The following is a 24,210-nucleotide window of genomic DNA, read 5'->3' as shown; positions in this document are numbered from 1 at the left end:
AGTACCCTTCTCCACCACCGCCAACTCCAGGCTCCACCCTTTCTGCCTCGCCTCACCCTATGCTTGGAATCAATTTCCTGAGCCCTTACACCAAGCCCCCTCCCTACCCATCTTCAAATCCTTGCTCAAAGCCCACCTCTTCAATGTTGCTTTTGGCACCTAACCTTTATACCTTTCAGGAAATCTAGACTGCCCCTATTTGACTGACTGTACATTTGTCCTTTAGATTGTAAGCTCCTTTGAGCAGGGACTGTCCTTCTATGTTAAATTGTACAGCGCTGCGTAACCCTAGTAGCGCTTTAGAAATGTCAAGTAGTAGTAGTAGTATCTGTTACATTGCTGCACTCGTTTCATATTGTATATATCTGTGGGGGATGAAGGTAAAATGAAAGGTCATTTGTCAGGGTGGGGGTGGCATAGAAGGTAAAATGCTGGGCCATTTGTGGGTGTGCCTTGACAATTCTAGCACCATGTAAGCGTGCCGTGAGATGAAAAAGGTTGAAAATGCTAAATTCAATAGTGCACCTCGGACCTTGTAGTCATTATTCATTTTTATGCAAGTTCCAGAGATTAACTATGCATTGAGTGAAATATTGTTTTAAAAGTATTACTATCCAGCTTATTTTCGAAGGAGATCGCCGGCCATCTTCTGACACAAATCAGGAGATGGCCGGCCAAATCGGTATAATCGAAAGTCGATTTTGGACGGCTTCAACTGCGTTCCGTCGTGTAGCCAGCGAAACTTCAAGGGGGCATGTTGGCACAGTAGCGAAGGCAGGACAGGGGCGGGATGTGGGCGTGCGTTGAGATGGCCGGCTTCGCCCGATAATGGAAAAAAGAAAGCTGGCCTTGACGAGCATTTCGCCAGCTTCACTTGGTCCCTTTTTTTTTCAGGTCCCAAAAAAGTGCCCAAACTGACCAGATGACCACCGGAGGGAATTGGGGATCACTTCCTCTGACTCCCCCAGTCGTCACCAACCCCCTCCCACCCTCAAAAAAAACAACTTTAAAAACTTTTTTTTGCCAGCCTCAAATGTCATACTCAGGTCTATCACAGCAGTATACAGGTCCCTGGAGCAGTTTTAGTGGGTGAACTGGACTTCAGGCAGGCAGACCGAGGCCCATCCCCCCCCTATCTGTTACACTTATGATGGAAAATGGGAGCCCTTCAAAACCCACCCGAAACCCACTGTACCCACATGTAGGCACCCCCCTTCACCCCTTAGGGCTATGGTAGTGATGTATAGTTGTGGGGAGTGGGTTTGGGGGGGGGGGTTGGGGGCTGTACACCCAAGGAAAGGGAGATATGCACCTGGGAGCTATTTTAATTTTTTTTTTTTTTTTTACTTTTTAGAAGTGCCCCGTAGGGTGCCCGGTTGGTGCCCTGGCATGTGAAGGGGACCAATGCACTACGAATCCTGGCCCCTCCCACAACCAAATGCCTTGGATTTGGCCGGGTTTGAGATGGCACAGAACAATACAGAAACTTTATAATGTTCTGGTTTTTTTTTTTTTCCATTCCTTTCCTAATAATTCCTAACATTCTGTTTGCTTTTTTTTGGCCACTGCCCTGCTCTCAGGAGAGGATTTTGGCATATTATCCAGAATACGTCTACATACTTTTCTTGGGTGGTCACTGCTAATTTGGAACCTACCACAGAGGAGCTATAACAGGCCTTCAATAAATTTTCTTTGCAGCCAAAAATTGAGACCTTTCACTACCCTTTACCCTCCATTGATTCCTCAAAAATTGAAGAGCGGGGTAGGAAGGTGGTGGGGGGGGGGGGGGGGGAGATCATCTCTAAGGTCAGGTCTCCCCTCTCCAGTCGGTTCAAAACTCTGCTGCCCGTCTCGTCTTCCGCCAGGGTCGCTTTACTCATACTACCCCTCTCCTCAAGTCGCTTCACTGGCTCCCTATCCGTTTTCGCATCCTGTTCAAACTTCTTCTACTAACCTATAAATGTACTCACTCTGCTGCTCCCCAGTATCTCTCCACACTCGTCCTTCCCTACACCCCTTCCCGTGCACTCCGTTCCCTGGATAAATCCTTCTTATCTGTTCCCTTCTCCACTACTGCCAACTCCAGACTTCGCGCCTTCTGTCTTGCTGCACCCTACGCCTGGAATAAACTTCCTGAGCCCCTACGTCTTGCCCCATCCTTGGCCACCTTTAAATCTAGACTGAAAGCCCACCTCTTTAACATTGCTTTTGACTCGTAACCACTTGTAACCACTCGCCTCCACCTACCCTCCTCTCCTCCTTCCTGTACACATTAATTGATTTGCTTACTTTATTTTTGTCTATTAGATTGTAAGCTCTTTGAGCAGGGACTGTCTTTCTTCTATGTTTGTGCAGCACTGCACACGCTTTGTAGCGCTATAGAAATGCTAAATAGTAGTAGTAGTAGTAGTCGTCTATGCAGCTCCTTTACGATCTCATTACTGAAGGTGCTTTCCCGTTCCGTTTTTAAGAGAAAAGAAAGCTTAAGAAATCGGGCCTTTAATGCACAGAGATACCAAGGTGGAGCATATGTCATCCAAATAACAGCAATGGATCATCTATACATATAAAACTCACCCTCAACGTTCTATTGTCTGCTGACGTCACTGAAGCCAAGGTTCGTATGTTCGAAGCTCTGAAGCCACGAAAATCACAGTCTCTCGGCCCCGCCCTCGCGTCAAACGTTATGACATTGAGGGCGGAGCAGATTCTCACCTCCAACGATCTACTCAGGCCACAAACTCCGGATTTCCACACTGTAGCTCTGCTTCGCCCTCGCATCAAAACGCGATGACGTGGAGGGCGGGCCACGAAAACCGCCACCCACACAGAGCTACAACGGAAACAGCAGCGGTGCATGCCACGAACCAGGTAAAACCGCGATGAGCCATGCAGCCATGAAACCCTTGCTAGCGCCCGTTTCATTGCGCTCAGAAACGGGCCTTTGTTTACTAGTAGACAATAAAGTCTTTAAAAAGACTAGTATGAATATTGAATGCGACGACAATCTGCTGCCGAATGAGTGACTCCTAACGCTCTCTCCTGCCAACTCTAAATCAAAAAGGAGTTTTGAGAAGCTGTGAACTTCTTGTTTGACTGTCGTCCTTGGAATGTTACTCTCCCACTCCTTCCTGTTCTCCTTTGTTTGCGGACGAAGTTCGGTGTTCCTTCCTTTTTTCTGTCATGGTAAAATAGCGCATCTTAACGAGGGAGAGCAATGCGAGCATAATCTCGCTTTTTAAGGAGGAAGATTGGATTTTTAAAAATGAATACGATAATGCCATTTGGGTTGAATACGGAGATTGAGTGGTTGATGTTGATCTAACCTGGCATTGGCTGGATTTGGTCATGTGATTATGTGTGGCGATTAGAAGTACCAAGCCGCCATCTTTGTGAGTAGGAAGAACTAAGAGTAAATTTCATACAATTGCCGATGAGGTATGAGAGACCATTGTAGGTGGGGTTTAAAAAAAAAAAAATTTTTTTTTAAATAATTTTTTGTTTGGAATCTCCCCAGGTACTGCTTCACTGCACCCCTAAACTGACGTCTGCTTTTCTTCACAGGCTGATAACCCCTTCCCAGTTACAGGTCTATTCCGTCCTCTCCTATCATCTCCTAGTGCTCATCCACCCACCAACGCCAGGGGCTCACCTTCTGCTTCAATGTTCAACTCTCCACTACAACCCACCTCCTCATCCATTGGGTCATCCACCCAATGACACTTATTCCCTCTTGTGAGATGCTTGTCCAGGCTCCCATTTTCCTGGACCCTTAAATATCTTATACTCGTGGTCAGGAATGTTGGGGACTGGTAAGGGGGTGTGAGAAGTGAGGGTGGATGAAAAGAAAAATCTGCACCAGGTTCTGTTAGGAAGGGAAGGAAAAGGATGGGATAGTGGGTCCCTGCATTGGGGTAAGAAAGAGGAAGAGGAGGAGAAATATAGCAAGAAAACGGAAGCGTCAGTAGTGTGGAAGAGGTAGTGAAGTGGCATATGCTGAAGCCTCAGTGTGGCAGTGACAAGATGGGCAAGTCACCAGAGAAGAGGTTAAGGGGTTACTGGAGGAATTAGGAAATGGAGACATCACTAGGTGAGCGAAGAAGCTTGAAAGTAGATACATCAAAAGTGAGTGAAGGAGCTGGATCTGAAAGGTGTCACAGAATGACTAGAGATGAGATGTTGAGTTAGTCAGCAGTTAGGGAGTGAGGAGTTATTTTCTCTATTTTTGTTTTAATCAGATCACCCTCCCTGAAGTAGTTTTACTACTACTACTACTATTTAGCATTTCTCTAGCGCTACAAGGCATACGCAGTGCTGCACAAACATAGAAGAAAGACAGTCCCTGCTCAAAGAGCTTACAATCTAATAGACAAAAAATAAAGTAAGAAAATCAATTAATGTGTACAGGAAGGAGGAGAGGAGGGTAGGTGGAGGCGAGTGGTTACGAGTCAAAAGCAATGTTAAAGAGGTGGGCTTTCAGTCTAGATTTAAAGGTGGCCAAGGATGGGGCAAGACGTAGGGGCTCAGGAAGTTTATTCAAGGCGTAGGGTGCAGCAAGACAGAAGGCGCGAAGTCTGGAGCTGGCAGTAGTGGAGAAGGGAACAGATAAGAAGGATTTATCCATGGAGCGGAGTGCACGGGAAGGGGTGTAGGGAAGGACGAGTGTGGAGACATCAATTTTAAAAAGACATAAATTCACATTAGATGAACTAAGAGTAAACTTGGCAGAATTGCTGATGAGGTGACCACCCTCCCTGAAGCAATTTTAATGAAATATAAATTCATGTCAGAGGATAGATGGTCATTTCTGATATATTCTTAGACACAGGATAGATGAGAAAAGTATGCGAAACCTTTCAATTATTGTAGCGAACCCCTGAAGCAGCGACAGCGAAACGGGGATTCCCTGTTGGGTGAAGATGGACGCGAGCAAGCCGGTTCAATTTGGACTTTAGTTAAGTAACTGGCGTTTATCACGTGTCATATATTAGTAAAGGATATTGACATTCAAATTGGATAAACATTTAAACCTGTGGAATATTGGTCCATGAGACGCTTATAGATATGAATCACTGTGGAAGTACAGATATTGATTATAGTGGAGTATTTTCGGGGCGATATGATGGTGCGCAGTATCTATGCCTTATAGTCAGTTTATTCTGGCTGGCTGGGTGGCGATTACTGAAGCCTTTTTTTCTCCACTTTTAAGAAAGTAATTTAGACACTGCTATTGCAGAGTTGAAGCGTGTCGTGCACCTAATATATAACACAGTGAGTGTGAAGGTATGTTTTTTCTCATTTTCTAATCAACAATAAATGAGCTTGAGTGAATCAATATTCTTAGATAAGTCATTTTTCACATACTTTCAACATAGGTTACCGACGTCAGACAGGGGCGGGCCCAGGAGGAGAGAGACGCGCGACCGAAGCTGGGCGAAGGCAGGCATCAGCTTTCTTCTTGCCCGTGCAGCGCCTTCGGACAGAGGAGAGAGGCGCTGCACGGGCCCGGTAAGAGGGAGGGGGGCCCGATGGAGGAGGGGAATGGCGGCGACGACCCCAAGAGGGGGCGGGGCACAGGGCGGAGGATGTCGGGAGGCAGAGCTGAGGGGAGACAGAGTAGTGAGGAAGGGAGGGGGGCCGGGGCTGCTAAAGGTACATTTGCTTTTTAATTTAGAATGCAGGGTGAAGTGGGGCAGGGGGGAACGGCGACCTCGGGTGGGGGGGGGGCAAGGACGGCCATACAGGACGCTCCTGACGAGCGCCTTTGCCCCCTCCCGACCCTTTATTTATTTTTGTTTTGATTTGGGAGCCATGTGCTTGTGTTTTGACTGTTTGTGGCATGCGCAGAGCAGCTAACATAACGCTTGGCTGCTCTGCGCATGATTTGGGGGCCGATTAATGATGTGTATTGTGATTCTTTGATACATTGTATGTTTCAATACCGATCTCAGCATGTGTGACTTTTTTTTTGGTGCATTCTTCGTTATTTTAAAATCGTTAGGGACTTTAACGATTTAGATTTTTTTACGTTTGGTTGCTGCATCTGCCTCTAAGTGCTGTAGAGGGACTCCAGGAACCGAAACTCTGATGGTCAAAAAAACAAAACCTAGATCAGTGGTTCCGAAACATGGTCCTAGAGGCACCCCAGCCAGTCAGGTTTTTAGGATACCCACAATGCATAATTCATGAAAGAGATTTGCATACAGTGGACGCAGTGCATGCAGATCCCTCTCACGAATACTCATTGTGAATATCCTGAAAACCTGACAGGCTAGGGTGCCTTCAAGACCAGGTTTGGGAACCCCTGCTCTAGATATTAATGTTCATAAGGTATTGTGGGAGGCTGTGTGATTTGGTTGTATGGACTTTAATGATTGTGCAGCCTTTTTAACAACTGATAGTAGCTATTGATAAATTTGAGGCAGTACTAGAAATGACCTGCAGAGGGAGACAGAGATCACGCCTCATATTACATCTGGCACTGGAGGACTGCAGCTACGGCATGCCTTTCTTTAACCCATTAGTGCCCAACCTTCCCATATGGGAGCTTATTATGGGAACATTGAGCACTAATGGGTTAACTTCACAGTTCACCTCCTTCCTTTTGAATGAGACTGTGGGGAGGAGTGAGATATGAGAGGAGTGGCCTAGTGGTTAGGGTGGTGGACTTTGGTCCTGGGGAACTGAGTTGGATTCACACTTCAGGCACAGGCAGCTCCTTGTGACTCTGGGCAAGTCACTTAACCCTCCATTGCCCCATGTAAGCCGCATTGAGCCTGCCATGAGTGGGAAAGCGCAGGGTACAAATGTAACAAAAAACAAAATCACTGGTTGATGAGGTGTCTATCCATATATGCACCCCAAGGGTGCCTTTGCAAAGAGGCTCAGATGCTAAAGTACTTTGCAGTATTTGGAAGAAATGTGTACTATAAATAGATGCTGAGCTTGGTATGAAGAAGAGGGGGCCAGCCTCACAGCAAGGGACTGTAGAGTGTTTACTAAGGATAAAATTCCAGGTATTCATCCATTGGAAATTTTCCATCCCATCTCAGAAGCAAAGTAAGCCACGTTGAGCCTGCAAATAGGTGGGAAAATGTGGGATACAAATGCAATAAATAAATATCAATCTGGTTTTTCCTGCTAGACCTTTTTCATCATTGAATCACAGCTTGTGGGGAGTGCATTTATTTATTTAGAGTTAGTTCACGCCTCTGCTTTGATAGCTCGAGGTGATTACCGTAAGAGTGTGTAAAGAAAACCTTTGCAAACTGTACTGATTAGATGTGTATAACCCAGTGGTTCTCAACCCAGTATTCAGGAGATAGTCAAGACACCCATAATGAATATGCATGAGATAAATTTGCATACAATGGAGGTACTGCATGCAAATTTAGCTCATGAATATTTGTTTTGGGATATCCTAAAAACCTGACTGGCTGGGTGTGGGAGGTGGGCTAGTGCTGGGCAGACTTATACGGTCTGTGCCAGGGCTGGTGGTTGGGAGGCGGGGATAGTGCTGGGTAGACTTATACGGTCTGTGCCAGAGCCGGTGGTGGGAGGTAGGGCTGGTGGTTGGGAGGTGGGGATAGTGCTGGGCAGACTTATACGGTCTGTGCCAGAGCCGGTGGTGGGAGGCAGGGATAGTGCTGGGCAGACTTATACGGTCTGTGCCAGAGCCGGTTGCGGGAGACGGGGCTGGTGGTTGGGGGGAGGGGATAGTGCTGGGCAGACTTATATGGTCTGTGCCCTGAAAAAGACAGGTACAAATCAAAGTAAGGTATACACAAAAAACTAACACATATGAGTTTATCTTGTTGGGCAGACTGGATGGACCGTGCAGGTATTTTTTCTGCCGTCATCTACTATGTTACTATGTGTGTCCCGAGGCCTGGGTTGATAACTGGTTTAGCCTCAGATCTTAACCCACTATCTGTTGGAGGACTGTTCTTAGGCTATCCCTGCGGTGTATACACAGATGACTTCCCTTATTTGGACGGCTGTAGGAGGAGATGTGATAAAGACATGATATAATGAAGGACAGTGAAATTCACGGACAGTCCTGGAGGGCCATAAACCGATCAGAGTTTCAGGGTAAGTACATAAGTAATGCCATACTGGGAAAAGACCAAGGGTCCATTGAGCCCAGCATCCTGTCCATGACAGCGGCCAATCCAGGCAAAGGGCACCTGGCAAGCTTCCCAAACGTACATTCTATACATGTTATTCCTGGAATTATGGATTTTTCCCAGGTCCATTTAGTAGTGGTTTATGGACTTCTCCTTTAGGAAACCGTCTAACCCCTTTTTAAACACTGCCAAGCTAACCGCCTTCACCACGTTCTCCGGCAACAAATTTCAGAGTTTAATTACGCGTTGGGTGAAGAAAAATTTTCTCCGATTTGTTTCAAATTTACTACACTGTAGTTTCATCGCATCCCCACTAGTCCTAGTATTTTTGGAAAGCGTGAACAGACGCTTCACATCCACCAGTTCCACTCCACTCATTATTTTATATACCTCTATCATGTCTCCCCTCAGCCGTCTCTTCTCCAAGCTGAATAGCCCTAGCCTCCTTAGTCTTTCTTCATAGGGAAGTCGTCCCATCCCCGCTATCATTTTAGTCGCCCTTCGCTGCACCTTTTCCAATTCCGCTATATCTTTCTTGAGATGAGGCGACCAGAATTGAACACAATACTCAAGGTGCGGTCGCACCATGGAGCAATATAACGGCATTATATTATCCTCACACCTGTTTTCCATACCTTGCCTAATAATACCCAACATTCTCGGCAGGAGATCAATGCAGATCGAGTGAATCTGTACACGCTGGTTATTCCCCTGACAAAGCATCGAATGCGAAACAGGCACCTGTCGGGATCACAGCCATATCTGGGAGCGTGTAAAGATAAGTAGTATTAACTCAGCTCCACGTCTCCAACATGAAATGAGTGTAATTCACAATACCTGAATGTAAGAGAGGTGCATAGACATGCAAGCCATCTCTGGGACATTTGGAAATGTAAAGCGCAAAGATGACATGAGTGCTGATTTGTGAAGAAGTGCGTGTTATAAATGAAGTGTGAAATTCAACTAAAAGAAGCAAAAAAATATTACTAAATTGGATAAAAGATCACTAGTCACAGTTGCACGTTTCACGATATTATGGATGGTTGGAGGTTGTCGATGATTACAGACCAAATCCAAGAAGCAGTGCCTTAGCAAGGCCGCCTGACACCCGGGGCGGGTCGCCGCTGCGCACCCCCCCCCGGGTGCAGCACGGCATGCACCCCCCCTCCGCGGCGCATTCTTACTTGCGGGGGACGGGCGATCCGCCCCGAGTGCACGTCGCTCGGAGCTGCGTCGGCTCCGCTGGTTCCCTGCTCTCTCTGCCCCGGAACAGGAAGTAACCTGTGGGGGGGGGGGGGGGGTCTTTTGCTGGGGGGGGTCCACGCTGCATCGGGGGGGGGGGGGCGCTGCACCCGGGGGCCGGGGCGCCGCCCCGGGTGTCCACCCCCCTAGGAACGCCACTGCCTTTATGTTTGCACGTAGTTATAAAAACAAGTTAATCCATCCTGTCACATGGTGTTTGCTGATCGGTTGTCTGGTCTTTTGTTCTCTCTGTGAATTAACTTGTTTTTATAACCACGTGCATACATAAAGGCAGTGGCGTTCCTAGGAGGGCGGACACCCGGGGTGGCGCCCCGGCCCCCGGGTGCAGCGCCCCCCCGATGCAGCGTGGACCCCCCCGGCAAAAGACCCCCCTGCGAAAGAGCCCCCCCCAGGTACATGCCGCTGGGGGGGGTGCCGCAGCGCGTGCCTGCTGCGAGTTTACTAACTTTACTCGTTCGCTGCAGCTCCCTCTGCCCCGGAACAGGAACCTGTTCCGGGGCAGAGGAAGCGGCAGCGAATGAGAGAAGTTAGCGAACTCTCGCAGCAGGCGTGCGCCGTGGCACCCCCCATCGGTGTGCACCCGGGGCGAACCGCCCCCCCTTGGTACGCCACTGCATAAAGGAATTATTCAAGCCAATCAGCTTCTTCTCAGAGAAAGTTTGTTTGTGATCCCTGAGGTAGATGATTACAGACCGTCACGCTATATAGGCTCACCTGAACGGTGATAAAAACAGTAGCCTAAGCAGTTTGAGTGACTGAATGAGACTTCTCCATTCCATCCAATACAGACCAGCACCGAGATTTTTATGTTCTACCACTTGTGAGTATCCTAGAAATAAGCAGTGGATTTTCCCATCTTAATAATGGCTTATGGACGTTTCTTTTAGGAAGATATCCAAACCTTTTTTGAACCCTGATAAGCTAACTGCTTTTACCACATTCTCTGGCAACGAATTCCAGAGTACAATTACACGTTGAGTGAGCACTATTTTCTTCAATTTGTTTTAAATTTACTACTTTGTAGCTTCATTGCATGCCCCCTAGTCCTTGTATTTTTGGAAAGAGTAAACAAGCGATTCACATCTACCCGTTCAACTCCACTCATTATTTTATAGACCTCTATCATATCTCCCCTCAGCCGCCTTTTCTCCAAACTGAAGAGCCCTAGCCACTTTAGCCTTTCCTCATAGGGAAGTCGTCCCATCCCCTTTATCATTTTCGTTGCCCTTCTCTGCACCTTTTCTAATTCCACTATATCTTTTTTGAGATGCGGTGACCAGAATTGAACGCAATATTCGAGGTGCGGTTGCACCATGGTGCGATACAAAGGCATTATAACATCCTCATTTTTGTTTTCCATTCCTTTCCTAATAATACCTAACATTCTATTTGCTTTCTTAGCCGCAGCAGCACACTGAGCAGAAGGTTTCAACGTATCATCAACGACGACACCTAGATCCTTTTCTTGGTCCGTGATTCCTAACGTGGAACCTTGCATGACATAGCTATAATTCGGGTTCCTCTTTCCCACGTGCATCACTTTGCACTTGCTCACATTAAACGTCATCTGCCATTTAGATGCCCAGTCTCGTAAGATCCTCTTGTAATTTTTCACAATCCTCCCGTGATTTAATGACTTTGAATAACTTTGTGTTATCAGCAAATTTAATTACCTCACTAGTTATTCCCATCTCTAGGTCATTTATAAATATGTAAAAAAGCAGCGGTCCCAGCACAGAGCCCTGGGGAACCCCACTAACTACTCTTCTCCATTGAGGATACTGACCATTTAAACCTACGCTCTGTTTTCTATCTTTTAACCAGTTTTTAATCCACAATAAAACACTATCTCCTATCCCATGACTCTCCAATTTCCTCTGGAGTCTTTCATGAGGTACTTTGTCAAACGCCTTGTGAAAATCCAGATGCACAATATCAACCAGCTCCCCTTTATCCACATGTTTGTTCACCCCTTGAAAGAAATGTAGTAGATTGTTGAGGCAAGATTTCCCTTCACTAAATTCATGTTGGCTTTCAAGCTCATTTTCAAAGCACTTAGCCTCCCAAAGTTCCATAGAAACCTATGGAACTTAGCATCCCAAAGTGCTTTGAAAATATGCCTCAAGCTTGTCTCATTAATCCATGGTAATTTTGATCTTTATAATAGTCTCTACCGTTTTGCCTGGCAGTGTCAGGCACACACATTCCTGCACCTAGAACTAGGTGACTCCTTACAGAATTACCCCCTTTGTGTCAAAGACTGGGCACCTGGCACCTTCAGGTTGTGCTGCATTGTAGCCACAGATTTCACTGCCCGTTGTGTTGTCTCTGTAGTTTCTTTGTTACTTTCTGTATTTGTGGTACACCCCTGTAGCTAGTCAGGGTACCATGAAGCACCATGTCAACCTCTGAGGTCCTCAGCATTTGAATCTGAATGAATGTAACCTGCCCCGGGGCAATACAGATAGACACCAGCACCTGGGAACTGCCTTTGTTAAGGTCTTTTCCGTACATTGTGGGGTAATACTGAGCAGCAGTGGACAGTGTTGTAATTTAAATGCCAGCGACACAGTTTCAATTAATACATATACTCAGTGCTACTATGAATGTGACACTCAGCAGCCCTGAATAGATTTATTGGCCACTGACCACTGCTATTCTGGTCCATTTCATTTGGGGCGTAGCTATGTGGGGCCACAGGGGCCTGGGCCCCTGTAGATTTGGCCCTGGATCCCCCCTGCTGACGACCCTCTCAACCCCCCTCCCGCCGCCAACCCTCCCCCGCCATGGGCTACCTTTGCTAGCGGGGGACCCCAATCCCCGCCAGCTGAGGTCCTCTTCTTCCCGCGATGGCTTCGTTCTGTTTCTGACGTCCTTCACGCATTGCTGGCTGATCTGCAAGGCTTCGTTATGTTTCTGTGAGTCTGATGTCCTGCACATACAACGTGCAGGACGTCAGAAACAGAACAAAGTCTTTCATGGGAAGAAGAGGACCTCCTCGGCTGGCGAGGATTGGGGTCCCCCGCCAGCAAAGGTAGCCCACGGCGATGGCAGGGGAGGGTTGGCAGTGGGAGGGGGGGTCGAGAGGGTCGTTGGCAGGGGTCATCAAAGTTGTTGTTGGTGGTGGCGGCGGCGCCAGGGGGGGGGCTAAAATATGCCCCCTCACCTCAGGCTCTGGACCCTCGTCCCGCAGATATCTGGCTACGCCCCTGTGCAGCAGGCTGAAATACCCAAAATTCTCCATCTAGTGGTTGAGTATCGTCAGGATGTATATCGTACTGTTTATTCTTTGATTTTCTCTGATAGTTCTGGGAAATGTGTATCTCTGATCTCTTTGTATTTTGTACAGTACAGGCGAAAATACATTTCTGTTTCTATATTATCCTCTTTCCCTGGGATTATACACAGTTTTCTGGCTCGTTCTTTTGTAGCCCGGGTCTCACCCGGCTCTACCTCTGCGCCCGGGTCCATAAAACAATCACTGCTCATTCAGGCCACTCTTACCATACTCCAGCCTTCACTCAAACTCCAGTTGAGCTGGGAGTGGGTCAGTCGTCCGGAATAGTGATCCAGGGGTTTGGGAGACACTTCATCAAACAGGGTTCTGCTCCATGCTGCACTTCAGGGGGTTTTATAAACAAACTTAACTTTTATTACCTTGGCTGCAACAGGCAGTTAACAACTTGAACTGTCCTTCAATACAATCCAAATGATTCAACTCTCAAAAAGCTTCAGTGCCAAAACTAATAATGTTTGCTGGAACTCCTGTTTGGGTTCTTTCCTCCTTCAGGGTTTAGGAACTGCCCATACCTATCCTAGTAGCCAGGTGTTAATTTACAAAGGCTTTATTTCTCCTGCTCCCAATCTCTTCTCTTCCATCAGGCACAAACCCCTTTAGGGTTGTCCTCCTTCCTCGAGTTCACCTTGCTGGGTCACACCCCGGCCTTGAGCAGACGCTCTTCTGCTCTACATCCCCTTCCTGAGTAGGAGTCCCCAATCCTTCCAGAGCTCTTATTCCTACATAAGTGCATAAGTATTGCCATACTGGGACAGACCGAAGGTCCATCAAGCCCAGCATCCTGTTTCCAACAGTGGTCAATCCAGGTCACGAATACCTGGCAAGATCCCAACAAAGTACAAAACATTTTATACTGCTTATCCTAGAAATAGTGGATTTTCCCCAAGTCCAATTTAATAATGGACTTTTCTTTTAGGAAGCTATCTAAACCTGTTTTAAGCCCCGCTAATCTAACTGCTTTTACTACATTCTCTGGCAATGAATTCCAGAGTTTAATTACACGTTGAGTGAAGAAAACATTTCTCTGATTCGTTTTAAATTTACTACATTGTAGCTTCATCGCATGCCCCCTAGTCCTAGTATTTTTGGAAAGAGTAAACAGACGCTTCACATCTACCGGTTCAACTCCTCATTATTTTATAGACCTCTATCATATCTCCCCTCAGCCGCCTTTTCTCCAAGCTGAAGAGCCCTAGCCGCTTTAGGCTTTCCTCATAGGGAAGTCCTCCCATCCCTATCATTTTCATTGCCCTTCTCTAATCCCACTATATCTTCTCCAGTTATTGTGAGAATGACAGTAACTGCTCTTTAATTTCTGCCCAATTGTAAATGTTCCAGGATCCTCCTTCTCCTTCCTTGCAGACAACCAGAGTTCATTAGGTACCCTAGTCAGAGGCAAAAACCAAGGACATCGTCCCCGCTCAAAATTTCTTCTTTTATTACCCCTTAACTCCTGCCACTCTTCTCTCATGCCACAAGCTGAAAGCTGCCAGGAATGGTTGTGGAAATGAGTTCTATCCTCCCGGGAAGAGGCGTTCCCCGGTCCTTGTTGACAAGCACAGCTGTGGGCTAACCAGGGTTTACTCACTCATGCTATGATTAAACTTTCCCGTGAATTTGGATGAACTGGCACAGCTTCGGGCTGGCTCTCATTTATCCCACAGATTCAGAAAAAAAAAACCCCAGCCTGTCTGTCACATGCTGCAGGGACGCTATGACTTTCATACTATGTTAAAAACATTGATCGCATCTACTTCCTGGCTCTTGTCAGGGAACCATCATACACATCCTATCAAGTCCCATTTCCATATAGGTGACACCTGCAGATATAAGGGCTATTGTAGTGGTGTACAGTTGGGTACAGAAGGGCTTTGGAGGCTCACCATTCAATATAAAGGGGGTAACTGTGAAATATGTCCCTGGGACCTTTTATGTGACGTCCACTGCGGTGCCCCACTGCTCTGCTGGGATGTCTGTGTGACCAGCCTACTATGAATACTGGCCCCTCATCCATCCTAATGGCTTGTTTTTGTGTGTTTTTCCCTTGGACTTGTTTTTTTCAGAAATGGTCCTAAAAGATACTACTACTACTACTATTTAGCATTTCTATAGCGCTACAAGGCGTACGCAGCGCTGCACAAACACAGAAGAAAGACAGTCCCTGCTCAAAGAGCTTACAATCTAATAGACAGAAATAAAGCAAGCAAATCAATTAATGTGGCGGAGTGGTTACAAGTCAAAAGCAATGTTAAAGAGGTGGGCTTTCAGTCTAGATTTAAAGGTGGCCAAGGATGGGGCAAGACGTAGGGGCTCAGGAATTCTATTCCAGGCGTAGGGTGCAGCGAGACAGAAGGGGTGAAATCTGGAGTTGGCAGTAGTGGAGAAGGGAACAGATAAGAAGGATTTATCCAGGGAACAGAGTGCACGGAAGGATGAGTGTGGAGAGATACTGGGGATAGATACATTGAGCACAAAAACATCTAGCAATGGCCATTTTCAGAACAAAATGTTGGACTTTTTTTCTGGTTTGAAAATGGGCACGAATCGGAGAAAGTTTTTCTTCACTCAACCTGTAATTAAACTCTGGAATTGGTTGCCAGAGAATGTGGTAAAGGCGGTTAGCTTAGCGGGTTTTTAGAAAGGTTTAGACGGCTTCCTAAAGGAAAAGTCCATAGACCATTATTAAAATGACTTGGGGGAAACTCCACTGCTTATTTCTGGGATAAGCAGCATAAAATGTATTGAGCTTTTTTGGGGATCTTACCAGGTATTTGTGTCCTGGATTGGCCACTGTTGGAAACAGGATGCTGGGCTTGATGGACCTTTGGTCTGTACTACTGGATTTTTGGATGTGTTCTGCGAAACATCCAAAATTGGAATGAAACATTATATGGAATGCCCAAGTATACCAATTTAACTCTGGCCACCTTGCTGGACCGAGCAGGTCTTTATCTGCCATTTACTATGTTACTATGCAAGTTCTGTGGGAGTGGGACTTCCTGGGGACCCGCTTGTTCTGTATAATTCAGATCCGGAGAGTGCTGCTCCAAAAATTGACAATGCTAAAGTGGGTGGCCACCAGCGCTCATGGGGAAGAGATAGGGGAATGAGGAGAACTTTGCTGCGAGCTGAATTTTCTCTCTTTCTACAAAACCTCATATGAGTTCCTTTGGTGTCCTTCTGTACCATAAAGGTGAGGCAAGCAGTTTGGGCAAACTCCAAAACCCATCGGTATCTCATTCAAAGAAACGAAGAGGGTCGAATAACCACTTCTCAAACCCCAGGATGAAACTGGGTGTCGTCTGAGGATATGCAGATATACAGTATATTGCATTACAAGCCAGTGTGAGTACACAGAAAAAGCTTCTTTCAACCCAACCCCTGTGAAAACGAGACCTGTCTATTTCCATTCTTAAATGCATTATTTATACAGTCATTATCAAATGATATATGTACACAGTGGTGTGCTGGAGCTGGCTCGCACCGGCTCGCAAGAGCCGGTTGTTAAATCTTCTTCCGGCTTGCGAGCCGGTTGTTGAAAATAGCGAGCCTGCTCTGGCTCTCCTCCCTCCGGATCCGCCTCACCGCCCGCTTGTTTTTTGAATTCTTCGGGGCAGGCAGTTTTGCCTGCCTGCTTCCAGCGCTGACTGTCCTCCCTTGCCGATTCGCCCTTTAAAAATGGCCGCCGAGACTTCTAGACATCTGGGTGCATGCAGGGCATGGCAGAGGAGGGTCGCTGGGTATGGGTGCATGCAGGGCAGGGGAGAGGAGGGTACACTGCTGGACATGGGTGCATGCAGGGCAGGGGAAAGGAGGGTCACTGCTGGACATGGGTGCATGCAGGGCAGGGGAGAGGAGGGTCACTGCTGGACATCTGGGTGCATGCAGGGCAGGGCAGAGGAGGGTCGCTGGGTATGGGTGCATGCAGGGCAGGGGAGAGGAGGGTACACTGCTGGACATGGGTGCATGCAGGGCAGGGGAGAGGAGGGTCACTGCTAGACATCTGGGTGCATGCAGGGCAGGGGAAAGGAGGGTCACTGCTGGACATGGGTGCATGCAGGGCAGGGGAGAGGAGGGTACACTGCTGGACATGGGTGCATGCAGGGCAGGGGAAAGGAGGGTCACTGCTGGACATGGGTGCATGCAGGGCAGGGGAGAGGAGGGTCACTGCTAGACATCTGGGTGCATGCAGGGCAGAGGAGGGTCGCTGGGTATGGGTGCATGCAGGGCAGGGCAGAGGAGGGTACACTGCTGGACATGGGTGCATGCAGGGGAGAGAAGGGTCACTGCTGGACATCTGAGTGCATGCAGGGCAGGGGAGAGGAGGGGAGAGAGAAGAAATGCTGGACATGGATGGAGGGGAGAGAAGAGTGAGGAAGGAGATGAGATGAGGGAAAAGGAAGAGAGGAGAAAAACTGCACATGGATGAAGAAAATAGGCAGAAGCTGAGGACCAGAAATGAAGAAGAAAGGAGGAAAGAAATAAATTGAAAGGAAGCCCTGGAAACGGAGTTAAGAGGACAGATAGCAGCAGAATCGGATACTGGGCCAGCATGATCAGAAAAACAGTCACCGGACAACAAAGGTAGAAAAAAAATCATTTTATTTTCATTATAGTGTTTGGAATATGTTCCCTTTGAGAATCAGGTGCTCAACATTAAAAGTTTATATTTATTTACTTATTTATGGCATTTTATCCCACATTAAACGTGAATTAGATTGGAACCTGGGATCATTTAAATTTTTTTCCTGGACGGGGAAGAGGCGGGGAGAGATAGTTATAACACACTGGCACAGTGCTTTCAGTTTCTGCACGAGTGCTCATGGTAGCAGGGTTGCCACTTCACCCCAGGTCAGCCAAACACACTGATCCAGTCTGGGTTTGCCCCATAGCATGCAGACTTTACAGTTCCGGGGGGGGGGGGAGAATCAATGGGAAAATGGGTGTTACTAATCCCTGTATCCTATGGGTCTGCACCTTCTGCCTCCTGCTGGGATTGCAGGAGCTGTGTTTTCCCCACAGTCCAGGGGCGTAGCCAGGATTCAATTTTGAAGGGGAGGGGCCAACACCTTTTCCCTCTACTCCCTCTCCCCCGCCACCATGTTAATAATTTTACCTTTGCTGGCGTGGATGCTCAGTCCCCACCAGCCGATGAGATCCAGTGCCCAGAGTTGCCTCAGCAGGGAAAAAAATCAGTGGCCTCCTTTCCAGCCTGATGCCAGCACTCTTCATGCATGATGTGCTGGTGCTGGTGACTGGAAAGGAAGCAAGGCAGCACTGGGCAGAAGACCTCATCGGCTGGTGGGGACTGGACATCCCTCCAGGCATTTAACAGGTATTTGGTTGTGGAGGGGGCCCAGGCCCCCTGTAGCTACACCACTGGCCCACACCCTGCACCATTCCTTACTGCAATTATTCCCATCTAGTAATGTTCCTCCAGGCATGCTGTCCAAGATGCCATAGTCCTTGCTGATGTGAGTTTATCTTGTTGGGCAGACTGGATGGACCATACAGGTCTTTATCTGCCATCATCTACTACTTTACTTCCTGTTGTGGGAGGATGATACTGCAGGTCCAGTGCACTCCTCCGCACCCAGGAGGCCGATGCAGAAAGCCATGGGTAGGCCGTGCACGGAAGTCAGTTTTCTACCAGGGGCGTGCACGGAAACTAAGTCTATGCAAATATTATGCAAGCCAATTGGAGGGGGCGGGTTTTGCTGTAAGTGTAGCTTCTTGTATGCATGTCAAAACAAAAAATGGAAGCGTCAGCACACCGTAGCGTCTGTTCTTCTGCATAGAAATATCAGCCTCGCAAACACTTCCAGCACGTAAACATTCCGCAAGGCGGCTATTGATGCGCAGAAGTACATAAGTACATAAGTAGTGCCATACTGGGAAAGACCAAAGGTCCATCTAGCCCAGCATCCTGTCACCGACAGTGGCCAATCCAGGTCAAGGGCACCTGGCACGCTCCCCAAACGTAAAAACATTCCAGACAAGTTATACCTAAAAATGCGGAAGGATGCTGAGACTTTGTACTTTGTTCCGACATACGCTCTTGCTATCTCCTCTCAGGCACTTCCGGCTGGAGAAGACAAAACTGGCAGTTAAGGCTTAAAACCTGCCATTAAATCCTCTCTGCTAAGTCTTCTTCACTGCCTCAGATCTAGCAAAAAATTTCTTGTGTTGTCCGCATGGCAAAAGCCACTGCGTCCCCCTCTGCATGCCACGGAATACTTAATGGCCTCGTTACCATGCATTATAATTCAATCTGTGGCCATCTGTAGCACCCACGGTCAACCCTTCTGTGCACGGCATGGCCATTCACATGCACATACAACCCCGTGGCTAAGCTTCCCACAGCTTTCTGCATTGGCCTTCCAGTGCTCTTGCACCATTCCGTACAGTGGCTCCTGCAGGATGAACCTGGGCAGTGGTGTGCTGGAGCAGGCTCTCACAGGCTCTCGAGAGCCGTTTGTTAAGAATTTTGGGAGCCGGTTCTCCATGGCTACTTTAACAAATGGATCCCAAAATGTGGGCTTGGGCCCCTCCTGAATTCTCTTTTACTTTGCTGGCGAGAGAGAGCCCCCTGTTAACAATTTACCAGCACACCCCTGAACCTGGGTTTGCAGCACCCTACGCCAGCACTCCAGTGCCATTCCTTACAGTGCCTCCTGCAGGGAGAGGCTGGGACTGCACGCACTGAGAGTACTCCCACACCCTGAGCTCCTGTACCACTCCTTACAGCACCTCCTGTGGGCAGAGGCTGGATCTCTTTGTCTTAAAGCTGGACATTGTCCACACTGGATGTTCACTCCCCCTTCAGAGACTTGGCGAGAGGCGTCATTCCCTCCCCTCCAGGCACTGCTGAATATGAGGACCGGGGATAGGTGCCAGTCTTCCAGGGCACTGCTGCAGGTTTTTTTTTCTGGTTGTCTAGATGCTGCCCTCCCTCCACAGACTCCCCTCTGCTAATTTCTCTCTGGAGTCTATTTTGCAGCAAGAACAGGGGTACTACAAAGGCCTGGAGTCCGTGAGGTGTTTGGCTATCACCACCCTCACTTTCACTACACAAGCCCCGCTTAGGAGACGCCTGCGGAACTGCTTCAGAGCTCGCTGTAAAGTGAAAAGTTAACAGTCCTAGTTCAGTCATTCTCTAAAAAGCTTGGAGATGCATGCGTGCAGTGTGCACTGAAAGCTCGTGGTGTGCAGATGCACAGTGCAACGGTGTATGCTGAAAGCACGTGCTATGCGTGCCTACAGGGGGTAATACTGTAACATGTGGTGCCTGTTCTATAGACAATTAGCATAACTGGGCAAATACATGCGTACGCAGTTAAATGCAAGAAACTATGCAGGACACGGAGCTGCTGCACGGGCTGAAAATACACAGGAAACTTCTAGCGTTCTACAAGTTACAAGTGTGTGTGAGTCCCGCCCAAGTCCCACCCAGGCTCCACCTCTCTGTCAAATTCACGCTACGTAAGAAATGTGCGCGTTTACAAAAGAGCACTTAAGTAGAGTTTCAGCGTTTACCTTCATATGTGCACACATAGGCGTGAATATGCCTGTATTCTAGGGAAAATGTGCACACATATGCGTTTATTTATCTGCCTTGTATTCTAATGAGTCTGTGCACACATAAGCATTTATCTGCCTATATTCTACTATATCTGTGCACACATACACATGTATCTGCCTTTATTCTAGTATGTGGACATATACCCATGTACCTGCCTCCATTCTAGAAATCCGTTCACACATATGCATGTATCGGCCTCTATTCTAGTGAATAAGTGCACACATATGCATTCTTTCTGCCTGTATTCTAATGAATATGTGCACACATACACATTTACTTATCTGCCTATATTCTAGTATGTACACACATACGCATGTAGCTGTCTGTAGTCTAGTGATTTACCTGTGTAGGAGGCACCTTCTTCATAGACTTACCCCAATAATACATACCGAGAGCTTGTGACATTTGCTTGCAAAATGGACATTTGAAGCTGTCAATACGTGTACATAGAGTGTACAGTGTGTGGAAACTGGCAGCATGTGTGCACACAGCATACACTGAAATCTGGGGGCATGCGTGTGTACGCTATACATTGAAAGCTGGTGGCACACATGCACAGAGTGTATACTGAAAGCTGGCGACGTGTGCAAACAGCAGTCACTGAAAGCTTGAGGCATGGATGCACACAGCATACACTGAAAGCTGGCAGTATGTGTGCACACAACATACAATGAAAGCTAGTAGCATATGTGCACACAACATACAATGAAAGCTGGTAGCATGTGTGCACACAACATACACTGAAAGCTAGTAGCATATGTGCACACAACATACACTGAAAGCTGGCAGTATATGTGCACATGAGGTACACTGAAAGCTAGTAGCATATGTGCACACAACATACATTGAAAGCTAGTAGCATATGTGCACACAACATACAATGAAAGCTGGAAGCATGTGTGCACACAACATACACTGAAAGCTAGTAGCATATGTGCACACAACATACACTGAAAGCTGGCAGTATATGTGCACATGAGGTACACTGAAAGCTAGTAGCATATGTGCACACAACATACATTGAAAGCTGGAAGCATGTGTGCACACAACATACACTGAAAGCTAGTAGCATATGTGCACACAACATACAATGAAAGCTGGTAGCATGTGTGCACACAACATACAATGAAAGCTGGTAGCATGTGTGCACACAACATACACTGAAAGCTAGTAGCATATGTGCACATGAGGTACACTGAAAGCTGGTAGCATGTGTGCACACAACATACACTGAAAGCTGGTAGCATGTGTGCACACAACATACACTGAAAGCTGGCAGTAGGTGTGCACACAACATACACTGAAAGCTAGTAGCATATGTGCACACAACATACAATGAAAGCTAGTAGCATATGTGCACATGAGGTACACTGAAAGCTGGTAGCATGTGTGCACACAACATACACTGAAAGCTAGTAGCATGTGTGCACACAACATACAATGAAAGCTGGTAGCATGTGTGCACACAACATACACTGAAAGCTGGCAGTAGGTGTGCACACAACATACACTGAAAGCTAGTAGCATATGTGCACATGAGGTACACTGAAAGCTGGCAGTAGGTGTGCACACAACATACACTGAAAGCTAGTAGCATATGTGCACATGAGGTACACTGAAAGCTGGTAGCATGTGTGCACACAACATACACTGAAAGCTAGTAGCATATGTGCACACAACATACAATGAAAGCTAGTAGCATATGTGCACACAACATACACTGAAAGCTGGGGGGCTGGGGGGCTGGGGGCATGCATGTGTACATTATACATTGAAAGCTGGTGGCATGCATGCACAGAATGTATACTGAAAGCTGGCGACGTGTGCACACAGCAGTCACTGAAAGCTTGAGGCATGATGCACACAGCATACACCGAAGGCTGGCAGCATGAGCTGGCAGTAGGTGTGCACACAACATACACTGAAAACTGGTAGCATGTGTGCACACAGCAGTCACTGAAAGCTTGAGGCATGGATGCACACAGCATACACTGAAAGCTGGTGATATATGTGCAAACAACATACACTGAAAGCTGTGGCTATTCAGTGTGTATATGAGTTGTATAGATTGCTGTAGAGGATGGGCTTTCATTAAAAACTCAATTGTCAAAGTGAATTCTACGGGTAAAAAACATTTACCCATGTAATTTGGCCGTCTAGTGCTCAGCCTACATGTCAGTAAAAGCAGTGACCTAGTGCTGAGGTGCACACGCTTTTACACACACACACAAGAGGGGAGGTGTTTCAATGTACTTACATATTTGTACAGCACAAGTTGTGTGCAATATTGTAGTTGAAAAATGTATCCACACAGAAAAAAAAACAGAGGTGCACTTTTGTGGAGGTGCTTTTCTCCTTGGGCAGTTTTCAAAGTGAAAATGTGCTCACTTTTTCTTTCAGAATTAGTGTATGTGAAAAGTTCCCATAGACTTTGCAGGTTAATACATGGTTTGAAAAATGACCCCCACGTGTACACTGCCTTCTTCTCCCTGTGAGCGCACGACAGTCCTGAGTTGGGCTTGTGAAAAAAACACATGGCTCTGGAAGGCTACTCCTATAAAAACATGAAGTCACAAGCTCCTTGGAAAACGAGAGTGAGCAGGCAACACCAGTGAGAACACAGCTTGGTGAGAGAGAGTGAGTGTGCAGCACAGTGAGAGAAAACGAGCCATAGTAAGAATGCTTTGGAGTGGAAGACCAAGTTTACACTCACTATATAAAGTGAGCGTTCCTGAGGGAGGCAGAATACTTTACACAAGGAGACAAACAGAAAGTTTTTTCATGGAGAAGAGTGTAAACCAGTGAGAGGGCAAGGGACAGCAGCACAGAGAGAGAGAGATCTCTCTCTGGAGAGACTGCTCCATCGCGGGAGAGAGTGTGTACAGTTTTACAAGTCTCTTTATGAAAAAAACTTCGGTTGACTGTTCCTGTTGAGACCGGCAGCTCCCCGTCAGCATCTCCCCCGATTCCTGGAGGTTATGGCGATATTCCTAGTCTGTTACACCAGTTCACGAAAGAGGAAAGAGAAGGCAGCTCCAAGGGCCAGGCCCAGGGAGAGGAAGAATGCCATTATAGCGCCAGCTGTTTCAGCTTCATGTGCAAGCACCTTCCTGCAGAGAGGACACAGACACAGAAGCACAGCATGTCTTCCTGTTTTTCAATCACAGTGCAAAGAAAAAAAAAAAAAGCAATTCCTCCCAAGCTCCACTTCTATGTTCTTAGGGCCAGGTGTCCTGAGAGAAAAGTTCTGGTATCAAGCGATGTTGCAGCTGCTGTGCCACACTATATCCCCGACTAATAAGATGTATCAATCGTGTAGCACGACTGGATGTACACAGCAGTGCATGATGGATATAATAGTAATAATAATACATGGTTTCTTATTTCACACATCACCAAAATGGCTGTCAAACGCAGCTTACCACATGCTAACCTGGAGCTACTGCCGTCCCATGTAGAATCTCAAATAGTAACAACATCCCATGTTCCACTGCCCTAACCACTAGGCTACTCCTCCACTAGCAACACTCCATGCAGAAGCCTGCCCTTGCAGATCAGCAATGCGGCCGCGCAGGCTTCTGTTTCTGTGAGTCTGAAGTCCTGCACGTACGAACGTCAGACTCACAGAAACAGAAGCCTGTGCGGCCGCGTTGCTGATCTCGAAGGGCAGGCTTCTACATTACTACTACTTATCACTTCTATAGCGCTACAAGGCATACGCAGTGCTGTACACCATACATGAAAAGACAGACCCTGCTCAAAGAGCTCACAATGTAAATAGGACAGACAAACAGACAGAACAACTAAGAGGTAAGGGAATTAACGAGGTGGGGATAAAAGGGTACAGGGCAAGTGAGTAATGGTTAGGAGTCAAAAGCAGCGTCAAAGAGGTGGGCTTTTAACCTGGATTTACCTCTCGCCTGGACTACTGCAACTTACTC

General features: G+C 47.2%; 2 protein-coding genes and 1 long non-coding RNA gene across 7 annotated transcripts in view; 1 reads left to right on the top strand and 2 right to left on the bottom strand.

Annotated features, from left to right (window-relative positions):
* Positions 1 to 19,468: 19,468 nt before the first annotated feature.
* LOC115465331 (keratin-associated protein 4-6-like) lies at positions 19,469 to 22,276 on the bottom strand. 2 transcript variants are annotated; one of them, XM_030195750.1, is made up of 3 exons: positions 21,869 to 22,276; positions 21,215 to 21,588; positions 19,469 to 21,004 (listed from the first exon to the last, which is right to left on the bottom strand). In XM_030195750.1, exons 1-3 carry the CDS (start codon positions 22,255 to 22,257, stop codon positions 20,703 to 20,705), a joined length of 1,065 nt encoding a protein of 354 aa, XP_030051610.1. In that variant the 5' UTR covers positions 22,258 to 22,276; the 3' UTR covers positions 19,469 to 20,702. The 2 variants fall into 2 exon arrangements, with proteins under 2 accessions (XP_030051610.1, XP_030051611.1); XM_030195751.1 differs by having other exon boundaries at positions 20,362 to 21,203; positions 21,239 to 21,588.
* LOC115465332 lies at positions 21,366 to 21,781 on the top strand. 2 transcript variants are annotated; one of them, XR_003941395.1, is made up of 2 exons: positions 21,366 to 21,411; positions 21,552 to 21,781. It is a non-coding gene; the product is annotated as an uncharacterized LOC115465332 (long non-coding RNA). The 2 variants fall into 2 exon arrangements; XR_003941394.1 differs by lacking the exon at positions 21,366 to 21,411 and adding an exon at positions 21,453 to 21,481.
* Positions 22,277 to 23,251: 975 nt separating the features above from the next.
* SLC29A1 (solute carrier family 29 member 1 (Augustine blood group)) overlaps positions 23,252 to 24,210 on the bottom strand; it is a 309,536-nt gene continuing 308,577 nt past the window's right edge. For all 3 annotated transcript variants that reach the window (XM_030195748.1, XM_030195747.1, XM_030195749.1), the window contains one exon: positions 23,252 to 23,379. In XM_030195748.1, the coding sequence (XP_030051608.1) occupies positions 23,268 to 23,379 (112 nt within the window). In that variant the 3' untranslated portion in view covers positions 23,252 to 23,267. The remainder of the gene's footprint in view (positions 23,380 to 24,210) is intronic.

Source organism: Microcaecilia unicolor, chromosome 3 (genome assembly GCF_901765095.1).
Source record: "Microcaecilia unicolor chromosome 3, aMicUni1.1, whole genome shotgun sequence".
In the NCBI taxonomy this organism is placed as follows: domain Eukaryota; kingdom Metazoa; phylum Chordata; class Amphibia; order Gymnophiona; family Siphonopidae; genus Microcaecilia; species Microcaecilia unicolor.
This window is presented reverse-complemented; position numbering and strand designations above follow the sequence as displayed.

Excerpts from the sequence above, each read along its gene's own strand:
- LOC115465331 (XM_030195750.1), bottom strand. The coding sequence starts at position 22,257 with ATGCTGTGTGCATCCATGCCTCAAGCTTTCAGTGACTGCTGTGTGCAC. Across the intron at positions 21,589-21,868 it reads TCAGTGTACCTCATGTGCAC|ATATGCTACTAGCTTTCAGT; the intron begins ATATGCTACTAG and ends TGTTGTGTGCAC. Across the intron at positions 21,005-21,214 it reads ACTGCCAGCTTTCAGTGTAT|GTTGTGTGCACACATGCTAC; the intron begins GTTGTGTGCACA and ends CTTTCAGTGTAT.